This window comes from Oenanthe melanoleuca, chromosome 1 (genome assembly GCF_029582105.1).
Source record: "Oenanthe melanoleuca isolate GR-GAL-2019-014 chromosome 1, OMel1.0, whole genome shotgun sequence".
NCBI classification, from domain to species: Eukaryota; Metazoa; Chordata; class Aves; order Passeriformes; family Muscicapidae; genus Oenanthe; species Oenanthe melanoleuca.
Genome location: NC_079333.1, coordinates 97,955,548 through 97,974,513, shown reverse-complemented (window position 1 = coordinate 97,974,513; position 18,966 = coordinate 97,955,548). Strand labels below are relative to the sequence as shown.

The window sequence follows — 18,966 nt, the reverse complement described above, 5'->3', positions numbered from 1 at the left end:
AGAATAACAATGAATTTCCAAGCAACACATTTCCATGACCATACAATTTACACTAGAAAATAGTACTTTGCACCTATAAAGGGTAGTCTGTCCTCCTCCTCACATGGAAAAAGCATGCTAATAGGTAAAAAAACCATTTTGCTGGTGTGACCATATGGACTAAAACAGACATGACAGCAATAAAGTTCAGTGATTATAGCTCTCCAGACTCCTTACCAGCACAATGGTGTGGCACAGTCATAAAAGTAGTAAGAAAATTTAAACAGTGACAGAGTTACCTCAGATTAAAATACCCATTTTATGTGAGTAGATACACACAAACAAAAACTCCATAGCTGGCAATTTTTTAAAACTATAAACTACTGAATCATTTTATACAAAGGATGAAGGAATTGAAGCATTTTGAACTTTCAGTCACTGTATATATTAACAGTTTTCTACTTTTGTTTCTTCTGCTTGAAGGATAAACAAAACTGAAATGACTGCCGGATACATAACTACAATCTATGTCACAAACTTAATGAAAAAACAATATAAAATGATCAAAAGAGTATTAATTTAACTTCATAATTTCATTATGTTTTACTTCATCCAGGCATCGAAACACTTTAAGACAGGAAGTATTTTACTATCCTTGCATTTGAAAGACATTTTTTTCAGTCACTTTTTTCCAATCTCCTGAGTTAACTGATATTTGTGAAAGTGAACTAATTTTTCTAAAATATTAAACAAAGAGAAAAAATAAAATTTTTGGGTGAGACTGATGACAACTCAAATGCAAGAGTTCCAAGTAATTCCATAGACTTGACAGAGTTTGAATTTACATGTGTATAACTCAGATCAAAATTTTGTCAAGCTCATTCTAAAGGAATTAATAAACACTAATTTCAAAATACTAAAAAAAAAAAAAGCACTATCTCTGATGGGAAGATAAAAATATTTTAATTCCTGGGTTTTACGCTGCATAATATATTTTTAAAATATTGCTGCTTACTCATTACTGAACAAGTATAGAAATTTCTACCCTAAAAATGAAGGTGCCTTGCTGACAGAAATCATTTAGCTACTGCTGCTGTTCAGGATCTGTTGTATATAGACCATGCCATTGTTCTCTTTGCTATGCAGAAAACTGCATTTTGAGTGACTGGCTTGACAGAATTTATCAAGGAAAGGCAAGCATAAAATTTCACAAACAAATACAAAGGTTTTAAGTTTTCTAACTGAGACTTTTGAAGTGAGCCTCAGTCATGCACACTTCTGAAAAACTGTTAACAGACAGCTATTTCTAAATGAAGGCAAGCACAGAACAGTGTTTGCATGTTTTTCCAGCCAAATATTATCAGTAAGGAACTGGCAGTACCCTGAAGGTGCTCTGCCAGGTAGTTGAATCTAGTACACACAGGAGAGATTAAACCATGATTGTTTAATGACTTACTAAGTTTTATTGATTCAGTTTTAGCTCCTTTCTCCTCTGCTTTAAAAACAACACTGGTCAGTGAGGATATCAACATATATTATGTAAGATAGAACAAGTCTCAGGTTGCAGTAATAGATTTTTGTTTGTGTCCTCTGTCATTTGATGAAAATGGCATATTATTTTGAACTGAATTAATTTCAGTTTATATTGTGAAAACAAATGAAATAAACCCCCTAATATTTGAATAAACATGACATTCATGTTCTAGTTTACCATTCAAATGAATTAAGAGGAATTGTGTTTATTTTGTGCTGAAGTCTCAATAATTTTTATAAAAATTACATAAGTGGCCAAGAATAGATACAGTAAAATTCAATACTCAAAGAAATAAGACTTAGGTCCTTGTTCTTTTTTGAAGTGCTGAAATTTTCCTTATCAAATCCAATACAACCAAAATTTCACTTTAATATTAATGGAAGTAGAGAGAATCTGCAAAATTCATTACTTGTAACCCCCACTCCTTTTCAAGACTGGCATTAAAAAAATAGTGACTTTAAATCTTTCTCCAACTTCATATTCCCTCCAGGGCAAGAAACAGAAGGACTCCCAGAGGAAGCATCATATGTATTTGGGAATCTGTAAGGAAGCAGAGTTGGAGACACCTCACCTTTGCAGGTGCCACACAGCCAATTCCAGAAACTTGGAATTCTGAAATTGTGTTTGGATTTTGTTTCACACACTGTATTTATTTCTTTTTAGAAACATGGAATCATGTTTTGAATGATTTCAAACCTTTGTACCAAAAAAGAGGTAATTTTTGAATGAATTGAATAATTAACATATGAAGCCAGTCAGAAACAATGTTACTCTGCACCTATTTTCTCAGCAATTAAAATTATCATTTTAGACCGACAAGTAATTTATTATACTTGTGTTATTAGTACCTTCAAGAAGTGTCACATTTAAGGAATGGGTCCTTGAACTTTGCTAGATTTCCTTACCTGTTCATATCATCTAGATGTTCAGCAGCAAAATAAAAACTTTTGATCTTAGGATGGCAGGCTTTGAATGCACTGTGGAGGAAAAACATAATTAGGAAATGTAATGGCACAACTCTTTTTTTTTTTTTTTCCCTGAAATGTCAAATCACATGGTCACCAAGGAATGAGATGAATTCACATTTCCGAGTTGCTGCATACCCCCAAACAGTATATGAACATACAACTTTTAGGATTGTGCCAGGTTTCACCAAGTAAAGTGCTCTTCATCTACCCTTCTAAATAACCCTTGATTCATATATGCATAAATAATTGCTCAACCATCACCTGCAGTGTACTGTATGTGGATAAAGTTCATCAGTTAAGGATAAAATTTTATGTATCAGGTATTTCTGCTGATACACATACAGCTGTCATTTTTTTCTGAACAGAAAACTGACTAAACAATTAATTCAATACAACAGTAAAATTCTCAATCCTAGTGAATTCTCATGTCCCAATGACTTTGACATTACCTTTAGTTCTAATGACTGCATTTCAAGCAGGAAAATGTGATGTGCTGATTGACTTCTGAAAAGCTGTCATAAATCAACAGTGTGTTCATGAGGTCCTAAGCAATGGGCAATTACATCTCATTTTTCCTTTACACCAAAGTAATCAACATGACTGGGCTAAGGGAATTACTGAATTGCATACATAATATGAAATAAATTACTAGAAAGAATCTTTAAACTATCTTGGATAAAGATTTATGGTGAAGTGCCAGAAGAACCAGCAAATGCATTTAAAATAATGAATAATTTACAGTGGATAAGAATAATTTTGAGAATAATCTCAAGGTGTCTCTTATGAACAAAAAATGTAACAGTCCCAAAGAAAATAAGGAAAACTGCAGACATGAAACATGACAAGCATCACTACCATTTTTCAGAGACATAATGGATTTTATATATATATATATATCTACATATGCACACACATACATATATAATGTAATATAATAATTCTCACTAATTCTCTCTAAGCAATTGTGTCTCAAAAAATGGCAATGACATTCTTCATGCTTATCATGCTTGCAATTTTCAATATACATCTCTGTGTGCACACAGATGTGCACACATCTATGTTTTAGAAACCAGGCAAATGAAACTGATAACAGGAAAGTTACTGCTATAAAAGACAATGTAACATTGAGACTAAACAGATTCCTCTAACACATGACAGGATAACAGTGTTATGCAAGTCAAAGCAGATGTAGAGACATCTGCTCAGTTTAGAAAGACATCATCAAGTTACTGAGACCTAAAACTGGACTTCTTAAAACTGTTACAGCATCTGTCATCTGGATTCTTAGAGGGTTTTTCCCTTTATCACCATGCGAGCAAAGAATCTTAATAACCACATTTTATGTGCTGCTATTCAGTAGACACTAAATCAAGTAAAACCAAAACAAAACAATTTAAGCAGGGTGCAATTCTGAAAAATGAGTTGACTTTATGCTGCTTCCCCAACAAAAAGGAAAACAGTGAAGCACTTTACCCATGTGGCCCAAGGACACAGGACAACAGGCTCAAGCTAATGTATCTTTTCTTTTTTTTTTTTAAATAAAATTTTAATTTTCTGCCCTTTGGGAGCACCTTGAAATGTAGAGTTCATCCTGAAGAGAAATATAGATTAACTGACACAAGGTTGGTGCTTTCTGTAGAATTGTAGGTATTACAAATCATACCATTTTACATTTGAAAATGTTTTATACAAATTTCAGCAATTCCAGTCCTGGTTAAAAAAACTGTACAAATCATTAGAAGGCGAGGCAAAAAAAAATTTGAACAATAATGACTTTAAAAATATCTCTGTGGGAGCATGCACCTGTCACATTGCTACATAAGCTTGAATTTATCTAAATAATAAATGGATTTATGCACAAATCTGGATAGCAGCATATAGAGGTGAGAAGAAACATTCTTTGAGACCTTTAGGTCATATAATAAAAATACAACAAATCACTGCCACTCTCTTTTTTTTATTTTGCCTCAGGACTGAAATAATGTCTCAGCAAACTTTCAGATAATGCTTACTAATTTGGAGTTACATTAAATATTGATGCCTGGCCATGAACTTGGGGACTTTCTTATTTGGATGGTCTCTGTATAATGCTTAAAACTCTTTTTTGAGTATAAAGCACACAAACATTCTCCAATCCCCAACAAACAAACAAAAAAATAGCAACCCAAAAAGAAAGGAAAAAAAAAAGTAAGGAAAACTAGGAAAATAAAGGGACATAAGGGACATAAGCAGCCAAACAGTCTTCCTGCTCATAATTCATTTTGGTTCAGTCAAGCACTGTGGCTCATGGTGAAGTGAAAAAATAGCCTTTTTTGGGCAAGATGGCATATACAACACAAAAAAATTAATTTTCTTTTTTCATATGAGCTTATTCTGTGACACAACCTCATGACAATTGTAACTAAGTCCATTATCACCCTGTTTTAGGGAAAACCTTGTCCTTTGTTTGCACTTTATTTATTGTACCATGGCATTATTTTTAAGCATGCTTACTATTTCTTGCGGCATTCACTGGCTCTGTCAATTTTAAATTCAGGTAGACTGATGAATCCTTCTGCTTTTTCATCCTGCAAAGATAGTTCCAGATATTACTGAAGCTAAAGTGGCAGGAAAAAAACCCCCACCATGCTGAAAACTTACAAATATTTTCACTTGCCTGCTTCTTACAAAAGGAATACTAATGTCTGCTCTGCTCTGGCAAACTTCCCACAGAAGTCAGAGACTTTTGCAGAAGTAGCAAGACTTGGTGAAAAATACAATTTTAAATACCCAGTTTTCAGAAACAATTTCACAGCTGAACCAACATTTGAAAAAATACAAAATGACCAAATGTATTCAGTCAATTAGTTATTGTAATTAGCTAATTTTTGGGGAAAATGGACTAATTAGAAAGAAGAAATGCAGCCTAGTGGAAGGAACAGAGAAAAAAAGCCATTTCAATGGGTGTTGTTTATCATTTTTATATATCACAGCTAAGAGGCATGATATCTCCTCAGCTACTTTCATTGCTCTACAAGACTCAGAATATATCTGACCTTCCTCCCCTCTCCTCTGAAGATTTACAGTTTTTTTTTATCAGCTACGCAATCTCCCTTGACTTTTCACAGTTTGAAAGTATTATTTATATTAAGCTACTATTACATCAATAACACAGACTCCATTATTTAACTGCTCATAACTTTGCATACAAAATTAATACAGGATCATAGAAATTAAACTGGAAAACACACAAATGTATGTGAAGGAATTCCACAAAGACACATATTTTCCTAAGAGTTTAAATGGTTATTTACACCACATATGCAGTCCATATGCCCTCTTAAAAATAAGTAAAAGGCACAAACCAGCATATAAAACTGGAGACGTGGAAGGTACAGGGTTATAACTGGTTCTGCATTAGCAGGTATTTTAAAATCAAAAAGACACTGTTTAGAATAATCTAGCTATTTCTTTTTTGAATGGTTGCCTAGAGAAACAGAGTTTTGGCAAGAGCAGTGTTGGCTTGTCTGTCCACCTGCTGCTGAGGCACCTCCAACCAGCCTTTCAGTCTAGTGGTGATGACAGACACTGTGCTGAGGGAGCTGAAAAATCTCAAAAATATCCAGGACTCAGAAAATGTTGAGGAAACTTGGGATAGGGTGGGAGATGGAGGTGCTGAGAGCACTGCCCTCCCCATGAGGAAGGATGGCACAACTCAAGAGGCTCCAGCTGCTCCTTGGACCCAGCTGCTGACCACTAACTGCACCTGTAGGCATCAGTTATTGCCCTGATGAAAACCTTGGGGTAGCCAAGGGAGGGAGAATGGAGAGAAGGGAGTTAGGGTTACTGATCTGAAGCTGGGATCAAGGCACAAATGGAATGAGTGAAAAAACAGGCTTCGAACTCTGGCCATGGAACAACTTGCTTTCTGTTTACTCAGGGAGAAGTTGGGGATTACTTTGAAAAGGTACAAAATGCTTGCTGTGATTAAAAGAACAAGTCCAGGGCAGAGTGCATGCAGATGTTAACAACAGTTTTATCTCAGCATACTTACTAATGAGGATTAATAGGATTAAAAATCAAGGTATCCTAACACTGTCAAAAAGCTTTGCAGCTAAAGCTGATATAATAAATGTGTACCAATGCAGAAAATGTTGCATAATCAAAGCTTTACACAATTCAGCTGGGATGCTCCTGTGGTTTTAAGTTCAGCATATATGAGCACTGAAATCATATCAAAAGCTACAAAGAAGAAACAACAGGAGAACAGAACTGAGAAAACAGAGCTATCTTCCTTAATTGCCTAGCAGAGATAAACAAGGAACACCAGGCAGCACAACATTAAAGTTTACACTTCCATGACTAAGCTTGAATGACAGGATTAAGTAATTACCTTTTTGCTTTCAAGTGTTCGAGGATAAATTTATTCTAAACCAGTGTCATGAGGACACAGAAAACTGTATTATTTCTCCACATAGTAAAAGGTGCATTGGAAGGAACAAATATCTCAAAACCTTCATGATAACTTTGTCAGGCAGTTAATATTATTTGGGTGAATGCAGTTATTAACATATATAAGCACTGAAAGCATTGTTTTCCCACTAGATCATGACTACAGCACTACACAAAGTATTCATTGAGACAATGAGTACAGATGTTTACCTCTTCATTGATATACCAATACAGAGATGTGTCCTTCAGGACAAACCAGTACTTCTTCCATTTTTGGGAGAAATAACTCTTGGCATCTTTCTTTTTCCAAAGCCAGCCTTCACAGTCCCCTCGACCAAGATCTTTACATGAGATTCGTCTTTTGCTTTTACCAGGAATAGGAGCTGGAAATGACAACGAGGTGACGTGAAAGCATTTGATTTGTCCACTAAATCAACAAGATACCTAGTCAGAAAGCACTATATATTTGTTTAAAAAATTAATTGAACATTTCAACCTCAAACTGCCATGATAAATTATTACAAGCATTCTATTTTGACCACAAAGCAAAGCTTATGCACACCACCATAAGTTAAAAGCCAAAGCAAATTAAACCAAGCCACGTTCAGCATCTCAGAGCTCATATTCTATGGAATAAGACAAGGAAAAAAAAAAAACAACACAGAAAGGGAAGAGAGAAGAAAGGCAAGATATTTAATAATATGAAAAATGATTATTTGTAATTTTCAACAAATTAATATTTCACATTAGAATAAAGCGCACAACATATAAATTCATGTACTTTCCACTTGGTTACCAAATACAACTATTTAAGTACTTCACAGGTGTTCACAAACCTCTCTTTGCAGCTCTTTTTGAAACAGTTCCTAAGGCCTTTGTACTTCAAAATCAAAGGAGGAAAATTTACTGTGATATAAATTACCTGAGAGCGTAGGTAATGAGCAAGTGCTGCAGTGAGACATTACCTGAACACAGCTGGAAAAACCAACCCTGGCCCCAAAGAGGCTAGAGTCTAAGTATTCAAAAAAAGAAGATAAAAGCAGATACATGAAGGTAGAGGAGTATTAGGAAACTATGAGACATCAGTAATGGACTAATACATTCTCAACATGCTCAACTGAACCGAACATTTTATTTGAGCTAACAAGTTAGAGCTCCTCACATACTGCAATACTGTAAAATTAATCTTGGCAGTTCCCTTCCTACCCATATATGAAAACAAATTTATTTTTTACCTTTGTTCTTCTTTTTACTTTTCTGCTGTAGAGAAGACTGCTGAAATGTCTACAAGAAAAGCAAAATGGAAGAAGTGAATATACAATTTTTATATTCAACCACATACTTCTAATAAAAGACATGTTATGTGAAATCATATCAGGTAACACCAGCCAAGAGACTTCTAGGCCTAAGAAAAAGGTAATTTTAGTTCACCTGTCCATAAGGTTGTAAAGCAAAAGCACACTGTAAAACATCTCAAAACAAATCATCAGTTAAGTTGCCAAACCAGCTGTAGTTTCTGTCCAAAATGGTCACTCTCTCTTCTTGCTCTCTTAATAAAGATGGAATGTCTCTCATTGTTTATTATGATAATAAGCTACACAGCCCATGTATTTCTAATTTATGCACTAAATAAAGTATTCTTGACATCTATATGTAAATATGCAAAATCACACACTGCCTAATGCAGCTGTGGAAGTATTCATACAATGGTCATTAGACCATCAGACAATTTTCTTAGAACCAGGCCTAGTATTCTGAAAGACACTATTAAATTCTGTTAAATCACAACTAGAAAAAAGTCTCCCAAATAAAAGGAACTAGAACTTTATTTTTTCACCAGGTTTTAAGTTGAAAGTATTTCTCTCCAGCTGATCCACTCCCACAAATTAACCCACTCCCTTGACAATGAGACAGGATAGAAATTACTCCTTTATTGAAGATCTTAGCTTATTAAAATTACTAATAAATTTTAACACATTTTATAACCATTTATATTTAAAAAAATTGACTCAGATAAGTAGAATCCCCAGTGAAATAAAAAAAAAAAAAAAATTCCATAATTAATCAGCCAAAATTTAAAGACATGATTTCACTTGTTTTGAATTTTAGTTTTCTAGGAAGGCAGACAAATTTATCACTGTTAAAACTAAGAAAAGGATACATTAGAGTGTCTGAGTATTAAAACTTCCTATTTCAGCTTGCCAGGAATCAATTCAGAAATCAATACTTTTGTACCACTTGGTAAAAATAAATCTAAGCAAAAGCACTGACAGTTCTGCAATCCCAAATCCTGTTCATAGTGGGTAAGACAAACCCTCAGCCTAGTTTACAAAACTAGGTTCAATTCAAAGAGCAGCTTTGGTTTTGCACTTGGCACTTAGTGCTACGGCTTAATTGACACGATATTATTTGGTCAAATGTTGGACTCAATAATCTTGGAGTTTTTTTCAAACCTTAATGTCTCTAATTTTCTCCCCTGTGCTTCTCACAAGCATGAGCTCACGTGCAGCAGACTCAGCTTCAAAGGGATCTCTTGCCTCACAGCCGAGAGATTTTCATGCAGCAAAATCTAACATGCCCATGGGGAAAAATTACCAGCAAGACAATAATTAAGTGTAATTAAAAATTTTAACTGACTTGCTAGATGTGCTGATGCCTCGGAGACCATATCAGACAAAAACTACTCCACTATATTGCTACCTCAGAGGGTCAAAGTAGGCTTTCACTGGGAAGTAAAAAAGGATCACACTTGTTTCCATTCCCTGACTTTGTCCTTTTTCTTCTGCTACTGATACCAATTAAATCAGCACCAGCTCTCAACTAACCAAGACAGCACCACCCCAGTTATATCACACAAAATATTTCAACCTGTAAAGGACTAAAAGAGATCTTAATGACACAAGGATAACAGAGTGGCTGAGCAGAAATGTGTAAATAACTCCCTCTGAAAATCTTACTTAATTCAAAGTGGATTAAAAAAATACACACACATACAAATCCAAAACTTTAGGACTTTTCAGTTCACAACTCAGACAATTTCATTCTGCTGTTTGACTTTTCTGCACTATTATTTTCACAGTGTCAAAACAGAAAAGTAAAATATCTGCTCCATTTTCTCCCAAGTGATTCTGAGAGTAGGTGAGAACAATATGAAAAGCCTTCTCTTTAGATGTTTTGTCTGCAAATTGAACCTGCAAATCTTAGTTCACACCTCTTAACTTCTGAGTCGGTTTTTGGGAAGAAAGGGTAATGAAGGGGTATCAGTTTTTAACAGGAAGAAAGCATGTAATTTTCATGTCTAACCATTTTCCATACATTATGTTATATTACAAAATAGAAAGGTTTTATTAAATTCAGTTATTATTCTAAATTAGCTCATTGAATTAAATCATAATTAAGGACAAATTCTATAACTGAGTGAAGTTCCTGGGAACTATTTCAACTGCAGTGATTTTAACTAACACTTTAGATTATTTTATATAGACTTCAGGCTTCAATCTAGCTGACCCTTTGCAAAAAACAGCACCATCTTTCTTTTTAACTCAGAAAATGTATATGTAATATAAAATATGCAATTAGAAAACAACACAACAACAAAAACAAAAAAGTGAGGATGAAATAAAAAAATGCTTCTTTGTTGCTTTTTAGGAACTCACTGAATGCAGTCTACAGTCTCTTACCACTTTTAAGGTAAGACTTAGTGCCATTTCCTCAGTGCTGTCAGGAGGTCATGTCCCTCCTCCTGATCAGAGCAAGGTTGGCTTTGAAGCCAGCACAGGACCCTATTCTTTTGGGTGATCTCTAGCACAGACAAACTATGTCCAAAGAGGTAGATTCCACAGCTTCTTCAAGCAACCTATCCTCATGTTGGCCACCACAATGTTTCCCCTTTTACACCTTAATTCTGTGATGTGGCAAATACAGAAATAATGTAACTACTACTTATAAATTACATGAATTTACACCAAAGAATGAAGTTTAGTTGTACCAATGCAAACTTGCTGTAAGACACTGTTTAATCACTTGCCCACAAAGCCAGATTCAATGTATGTTCACTGCATTTTGATTCTGATACACCTTGAGCTTTGAGTAACTGCTTTCATAAACATGCTTTCCAAGAATCCATCTCATCTACTAATTCTGACAGCAAGCATGAAATGAAATAGAAAGCAGCATTCCATATTAAAGAAAGTTGTTAGTAAATCAAAATAATGAGTAAAATAGAAACAAGACGGACACCAAAAATATTAGACAGATGAGTACCATAAAGACAAGTGGCAACTGGCACTCCTGAAGAAAATTTGAAACTGCTTAATCATATCCTAAATTATATACTTTCCAGTCATCCAAAATACAACTACAAAAACTTTCCATTATCCAAAAGCAAGGTGTCACTTGATGTTTAATATCAAAACCCCTTTGAATACACTGAGACTCAGTGAGTTTTTAGAATGATTTTCTCCTGTAATATGTGATCTTTTAGCTTGTTCTGTTTAATAATACACCTAGACTAAGTCCTTTGACAAATGCATCTCTAAGGAGAATATCAAAGAAACATTTAACTTATGTATGTCTGCCTTTCCTATTAGCAGCCTCAAAGGACATGCATTTTAAGAGGAATAAAACACCTTTTATTAAAGGGTTTTTTCTATGTTTCTGGTTTGATGTTTTGGTTTTTGGGGGGCTTTTGGGTAGGGTTTTTCTGTCGGATTTTTTTTTTTTTTTGGTCTGTTTAGTTTTTCTTACAAAAGTTCTAGTGTGCTTCTAGCCCTATTTCTCTAAGGTCTTAGCTACAATTTCCATGAGCCAATGGAGATTTCATAGTGCAAGTAAAAGCCATAACAATTCCTCTCTTCCTGCAACTGTTCATTAGAGACTTCCTGTGTGGGTTGTATTTACTTTAATGGTCTTCAAAAGGATTGACAGAGTTCCAAAAGGCCAGCAGACTGCACACCTGTAAAGAGCAACCTGCCCCAGGGCAAGCCTTTAAGGATTACAGCACAGCAATGCAGCAACAGTGTAGAAAACTGGCAGGTGGAGGCTACACCAACCAAAGAGATCCATTGACCTGTAATTGTACTTGCTCTTTAGCAAGAAAATAATCCTGTATAGGTGGTGTAATCAATGCTATCTGCATGCACACAATCCTCCATCAGCATCTTTGCATGTATAACACACGATTTTCAAGAAATGAGACTACCGTGTTTTTGTCTCATTCTCAGTTATCCAGGTTTCTCTCCTGGGAGGAAGTATTTATTATTGGTTAGTCCTGTGACTGCTCTATTTTGCTCTGAAGGGAAACAAGACTGAAACTTAGTCATTAATGTTCAGAAGCCTGAAAATGTATTTATTATTAACTTAATTAGTAGTAATCTCATAGCTCTCTATTTGGAAAAATGTATTTAAATGGAAGTGTGAAATGAAGTTTCAATTAATTTATTTGTTTCATGCCAAATAGGAAAATTAATAAACTGATCTTTCAATACTAATATTAAATCGGAGTGAAACTGCTATCAGAAGAGGGCAATGTTTGATGAACTGATTATGATGAGTTAGAAAACTTCTATTCCAGTTGATAGTACAAAAAAGAATAGAAAACAAATAGACTGGTTATAGAAGTAACACATGTGAGAAGAACTGTTATTTCTACTAACTTCAAGAGTCTGAGGAAAATGTCTAAAGATTTGAGGTCAAGCTGTTTTTCTAAGATCTAATACAAATTAGATAGGTGTCACCAACAGAATGTTACATCCATGTCCAAAAAATAAACATATTCTAATAGTTATATAGACTTCTTCATGGTTACAGAATTTGTAGGTATACAAAAAAAGATCACAGTTGAAGATTCTCTGAAGGAATAGATTGGCCATAGCAACTAATACTAAACTGGACAGCTCCTAAAATTCTCATTCAAGGGCTTTTTTGTTTCTCTACTATTCTTCAGAGATTTTCACTCACTCATTTTAAAAAAAGCTGGAAGAAAGAACCAGGTTATGGAAAAAATAATATTCAATTCTTCTACTGAAACTTGAGCTCAGTCTGATTGGAAGAGAAAATGGCACATATCTTTATAGCTTTATTTAGAGCTCGGGTCAAATCCAATTTTTCTCAAGCTGCAAGTTTAGACACTCAGGAACTGTTTACAGGCAGGCAGTTTCCCTCTGTCACTGAAAGATAACTTTCCCTAGTTTCAGCAGAGTAGCTTGTAACACATCTGATTACTGGAACTTTCTGCTACAGATGGAAAAGCCAGTATCTGGGAAAAAAATGAAAGCTGGTTCTGCCAATTATACCACTGATCTCTCACTTTGAGAGATAGTTCTCAGTGCTTAGAGAACACTGGCAATGTTCTATTTTCACAGTTTTGATATACCACATACACATTCCTCTGCATTTGGTGTGCTGAGATCTAACATTTCACAGCTAAAAAGACTGAAAAGGGGCAAAATGCAAACCTATTTAGATACATCACACTCTACATCAGTATTAACATCTCATGCTTAAGGTACTTGCAACACAGAATTCTGGCAAAACTATTTTTTTTTTTTACCATCTTATTTAGTCTCCTTTGAGAGCTTGTAACAGGCAGTACTAATTATTTTCGTGGCTGTTTGTGGAAAACAAAGTTTTCAAGGACTGTTAAAAAGACATGATGAGGGAAGACCTCTGTCAGACCAGAAAGTCTGAAACCTCCTGCCAACCAGCAGGCAGATTTTCATTCTTGCATTTTGTTAATGACCACAAGGAGAAAGAAACAGTATGTATGTGCCTTAAGAGTTTTTCACTGTAAAAAAGGCAGGCTGAGATCTCGAAGCTGCCAGCTTTTTTCTGCCTCTGAGGTGAGCAATGGCTATATGAGCTGTGTAGGATGGTCTCCTTATCACATAGTCTGCAAGGGTTGATAGTATCAAAGATGTCTATTCTTTTCATCCAACTCTTCCTATGTCTGCTTACCCAAGAAGAATAGGCTAGCTAAGAGCAGAACTACAATCATCTGAAATGTGATAGCAAGCACAGCTTTTCTGCTCAGGGATTCTTATTCATTCTCCCATTTCTAAATGTTCTCTTATCATTTGGGGGGGGCAGGGGGGGGCTCTGTGGTAAATGTTACAGTAGCTGGATACAACGTAGCAGTTGCAGAAAGCCAGTGCAAATATTTTGTGTGAAGTTGTTACATGAATGCAAAAATAAAATGATTTTTTAAATCTTCTGGCTATTTTGGAAAAATAATATCTAGTGGTGCTGCTTTCCACCACCAGGGAAAGATTTTCCTAGTTAGCCATTAAGCCACAGGGCTCTTTAACTGAAATACCAAAGCAGTAAAACTCCTGAACAACATTAACTTTAAATGAGACTTCTCATATTCCCCCAGTCTTTTTGACTGACATAACAAGGACTGCAGCAGTGTCATAGCTGCCTGAAGCAAATGAGAATAAAAAGTTAAACCAGACAAGTGCTGTTCATTAGAATAATTTATTCTGACATCATTCTTCTGTTCTACATCTACTTTGAAACATGTAATTTTGGTACCTCCCACACTACTTTTTATTGACAGTAAGAAATCTAGGAGAGAAAGGGAGGATTCAAAAACTGTACGTATCCTTTAATGGCAAAAGTCCAAGATGCATCAGCTGCTCCATCACTGTGTGTTTCAAGTGCACACATTTAAGAAGGAAAAGAGAAACTAAACTATCACCTGTTGCAGAACAGCATTTTTCCCTATGTTTGGTTTTCTACTCCCCATTAGTTCCCAGTTTAACCTCTTACTGAGGCGAATGGACCATTTAGAAAAACCACAAAACAACTGAGGCAGGAAGTCAGCCCTGGAGATCATTTTTTCCAGCCTTGTTGCTGAAAGCAGACTCGAGCAGAGAAGGCTGTTGAGGGCTGTGTACAGTTGGGTTTTTAGTATCTCCATGATGAAGACTCCATAAACTCCATGGGTAACCTGTTAGAGGTAAACCATCTTCACAGTAAAATTAGTATATTGTTCTTATGTTATATGGAATTCCCTGTATTTCAATTTTTGTCCATTGTCTTTTGTCCTTTCACAGTTGTCTGAGACAAGTCACCCCAAAAGTATTTGCGAAGCCAAGCCTCAGGGATACTTGTGCCCTGCTGCTATACCCCTCTAGCAGATACCAAACTTTGCAATTTCCTCCAGGAAAAATCTTGATTAGAAAATTTCTGTGTTATTCATAGGGTAGGTAGATTTTCCTTGTATGCTTATATAAACATTAAAGCAATAAAACTACCCAAGTAGATTTAAGAAACTTATTCTTGATCCATTATTGGATTAGAGAGGTGGTTCTGTGGCACAACATGGAGCCAATCTTGGATCTTCTCACAAGAAAACAAACTGCTGTACAACAGAAGTCACCCCTGGGGCATTAACATCTTGCACCAAGTCCATGGTCTTTGCAGAGGAAAAATCATTAGGCTAGAATAAAAGTCCCATGTCCCCTTAGAACACCTTGGTGCTTTCCTATGGCAATGAGCACATACACCTCCTTCTGCAGGAGTGAGCAACACTTCTGATTGTGCCCCCCAGCATGATCTCTTTCATACTGCTCTCTCTGTGTGATGGAAAAAAGTGCAGAGGATGTAGGTGCTCTGAGAAAACAGATTTCTGCTTTAAGGAAGATACACAATTGCAAGTTATTCTCTGTTAGCACTTGGACATAATATGCTTTGGTAAAAGAAACAGGAAACTCCTTCTGGCTTTCAACAGAGGGGAAGTTTTCAGGGGAAAAAAAAAGGAGAGAGTTTCTGTACATCAGAAATCATACATTCTGTTAACATTCATACCGAACACTTCCACTGCCCTTATGAATTAAGGCAGAAAAAGAACAGTTCATTCCAGGATAAAAGTCTCATTACTTGCTGGAATTCAGTTAAATTTCCTCTAAGCATAAGATGAAGCAGCCCTTTGCAGAAGGTGAGGAAAGATAACATTAGGCCTTTTTATTTCTGAGCTGGCCATGGTGACACTTATGGGTACAAACCACCTTACAAGAAGTTTTACACATTATTCTAAAGTCAGAATTCTGTAGCGTTGGAAATACTATTTACTTAGGTTAATCTGAAAGCACAGGGATATACTTGAGAAGTGGACAAAAAGCAGTTATTGCTTTATGAAAAATACCAGGTTGCTTTTTCCTCCACAGCACAGTAGCAGAGATGGATTGGCTGACTCAGGGATCAGGTGCTAAGCAACAAGCACTTCTCTCCAGTGAAACAGAAACACCTAATAAAACAGCCTCAGTTCAGGAGCTGCAGTGCTGCAAAGAGCCATTTTCAACCCCAGGTGGAACCATACAATCTCCCATATTGTGTGTCAGCAACAGCTCAAGGGGCCATCACTTTGTAAGTGGGGCAGAGGAATGGGGCAGATACTCCTTTGGAGTCAAGACTATTATTTGGAAAAAAATCCCTTGTTCAGAAACAATGGAGCTCTTTGTCAAAGCATTTCAATAAAATGGCACTCTGAAACAGGAATATGTGCTCCACTAATTCAAACAACATTTCCACCACTCAGTACAAGAGTTTTTAGAATGCCAAATTTCATGCCGGTGTCCTTGGATAAATGCTATCAAAGTCCTGGTATCTCCCTTTCCCTCGTGCAGAAAGGAGAGCAGAGAAGAGCCAGAAGAGAAGTCAGGCCCTAGATCAAAGTTCTCCTGGAGGTGACATTCCCCACCATATTGCAGTGGTAACTCATGCTGAGTCCCCTCTGTGCAATACCTGACAAACTTCTCTGCTAAAATGTGCTGCACTTAATCTCTTCTTTATCAAAGGGGAACAACAAGGGACTAAATCACTTATTCTACATTGATAAAAAATAAAACTGTGCTATTGTGATTGCACCAGCTACAGGTAATGTAGCTTACTGATGTACAAACAATGCTAATACCTACAAAAGCAATGGTCCTCCATCAGGTAATAAAAGCAGGATACAATCAGGAATGATTCTATGAAATAAATAACAGAAAAAAACCAGAATGGGGATGTGAAAGGAAATTAGGAAATGTTCTTAGATGAGAGATTTATTAGTGTATAGATCTACATCTCCAGACCACATAAAATTACACTTTCAGACCATTATGTTCTATGCAGTAAGGAATAAATCTAGACTGGAAGAGCTGGACTAGATGACCTTTACAGTAACTCTCTCATTTTTAAAGAATTCCCCAGCTTTGTCATGGAAAGAAATTATGACAGGCCATTTTTTTCCCCTCACGGTCACAATGCAAAAGAAGGTAATAGAGAAAGTTTAAACAAAAATTTTCCACAAAAGACTCCCATTGTGCTTCATGATGGCTCATGAACCAATCTTACCTCATCTCTAAAGGATTTTGCTTTGCTGCAATAATTAACTCTGAATTTTAGTAAAGATCAGAGAATATATAAAATTAGATGTAAAATCTCCCATATTCCATATCTTCAAATTTCACTTGGGCAACCACTTCCCCAAAAAGAGCAAATTAATGGTATTACTTATTTCTTTCAAAGCATAACAATACAGAAGTGAAAATATTCTCTAATCTGTGACAGGAATAATATACCTCAAGAATAATGCAGACATTATTCCATATAATTAAAAGAACTTAGCACTCCCTCATAAGGAGAGTAAGTATTACTGTTTCACAAAATATATGCTTAAACAGAACTAAAATAAAAAAGCTGCATATGCACATCTACTCTCTTCAGATTTGAGTTCAAAGGACTGAGAGTCTAGAACTGGGAAAACAGATGTGAGATTACTGAGGCACATTCCCAAGATGATTTTAGCTAAGCAACAATGAAACAACTCCTTAAATCCAGGCAAGCTGCTATCCTCAGCTATTGCCAAAATACCCGTTTTGCTGCTCATCTCCAACTTTTCTGCCATGGGACAGACAAGCAGTGCTGCAGGTTGACTGAGAGTTCATTCAGTCTCCATCTCAGGAGGTGTTCAGCATCCAGCTGGGCAAAGCCCTGAGAAACCTTGTCTGACCTCAGAGCTGGCCCTGCTTTGAGCCAAAGACCAGAGCACAGAACCTCCTGAGGTTGCTCCCAGACTGGATTATCCTATTATCCTATGCAGTTTATGCTGGTTTCTGAGACATCTGGGTTTTGTTTTTCTGTAGCAAATCCATTAGATGTCTTTCTCTTGCTGGCATCTTTCTTCCCCTCTGTCCAACACTTTACTTTGAATTATGGCTGGAACAACTGGCTACCCAATCAGCCAGTTTATCACCTTTTACTGGTCCCATCATTACTAACAGAGATTCATACTGTATTTGAATGTGGAATTTAATACAGATCTGAATAGGATTAAGTGAAAGAGATTAACTGTAATAGCAGAGGACTATACCCAGGAGGCCTCTCTATTCCTCAATGTTGATTGCACTAGTCTAAAAATAATATAAAGCCATATTTCATTAGCAAGGAATTTATATGCTGTTTCTCTCTTGCTTTTTCTCTTTTGTAGAGAAAAATGTCAATTTATTTTGAACTAAATTTTTACCAAACTCAGATGGAATAGCAAAAAATCACCTTTGACCACAATAATCTTATGGCTATGCCAATAATTTTCCTACTGTTACATGAAAGGAATATTTTGCTTATTGGTTACCTGTTTTAATTTTTATATTGTTTGTTTTATATGCTACACAGTTCACATCTGATCTAGATGAAACTCCTACACAGATTTTAACAACATGAATACTATTTTTATCACTTATTTCGTGTCTGTTACATTGTGAAGTGCTGCATTCAAAAGAAAGGATACATACAGTATTGTTTATATGGTTTCTTTTGGGCATGTAGAAACTGGCCATTATCCCAGCTTGAGAATGTGAGACATGCTGCTCTGTCTCCTGTCTGAATCAGACATACAAACCCACAAGTTCCCAGCTGACAGAAACCCCACATGTGCCAATGTGCAGGCATTCAGAGCAGCCCGTGGCCAATGTGGCTGTGAGAAATGATGGTGTTCCAGACTCAGGAAGGCAATAAATAAAAATTCCCTACTATGTTTCTTTTCCTTATCCTACTTTTCCCTTACCTAAT

General features: G+C 35.9%; 1 protein-coding gene across 7 annotated transcripts in view; it reads right to left on the bottom strand.

The window, feature by feature from the left end:
* CNKSR2 (connector enhancer of kinase suppressor of Ras 2) overlaps positions 1-18,966 on the bottom strand; it is a 216,351-nt gene that overhangs the window by 61,025 nt on the left and 136,360 nt on the right. For all 7 annotated transcript variants that reach the window (XM_056498623.1, XM_056498634.1, XM_056498644.1 and 4 more), the window contains 4 exons: positions 8,148-8,196; positions 7,123-7,295; positions 4,975-5,048; positions 2,419-2,490 (listed from right to left, as the gene is read on the bottom strand). In XM_056498623.1, the coding sequence (XP_056354598.1) occupies positions 2,419-2,490; positions 4,975-5,048; positions 7,123-7,295; positions 8,148-8,196 (368 nt within the window). The remainder of the gene's footprint in view (positions 1-2,418; positions 2,491-4,974; positions 5,049-7,122; positions 7,296-8,147; positions 8,197-18,966) is intronic.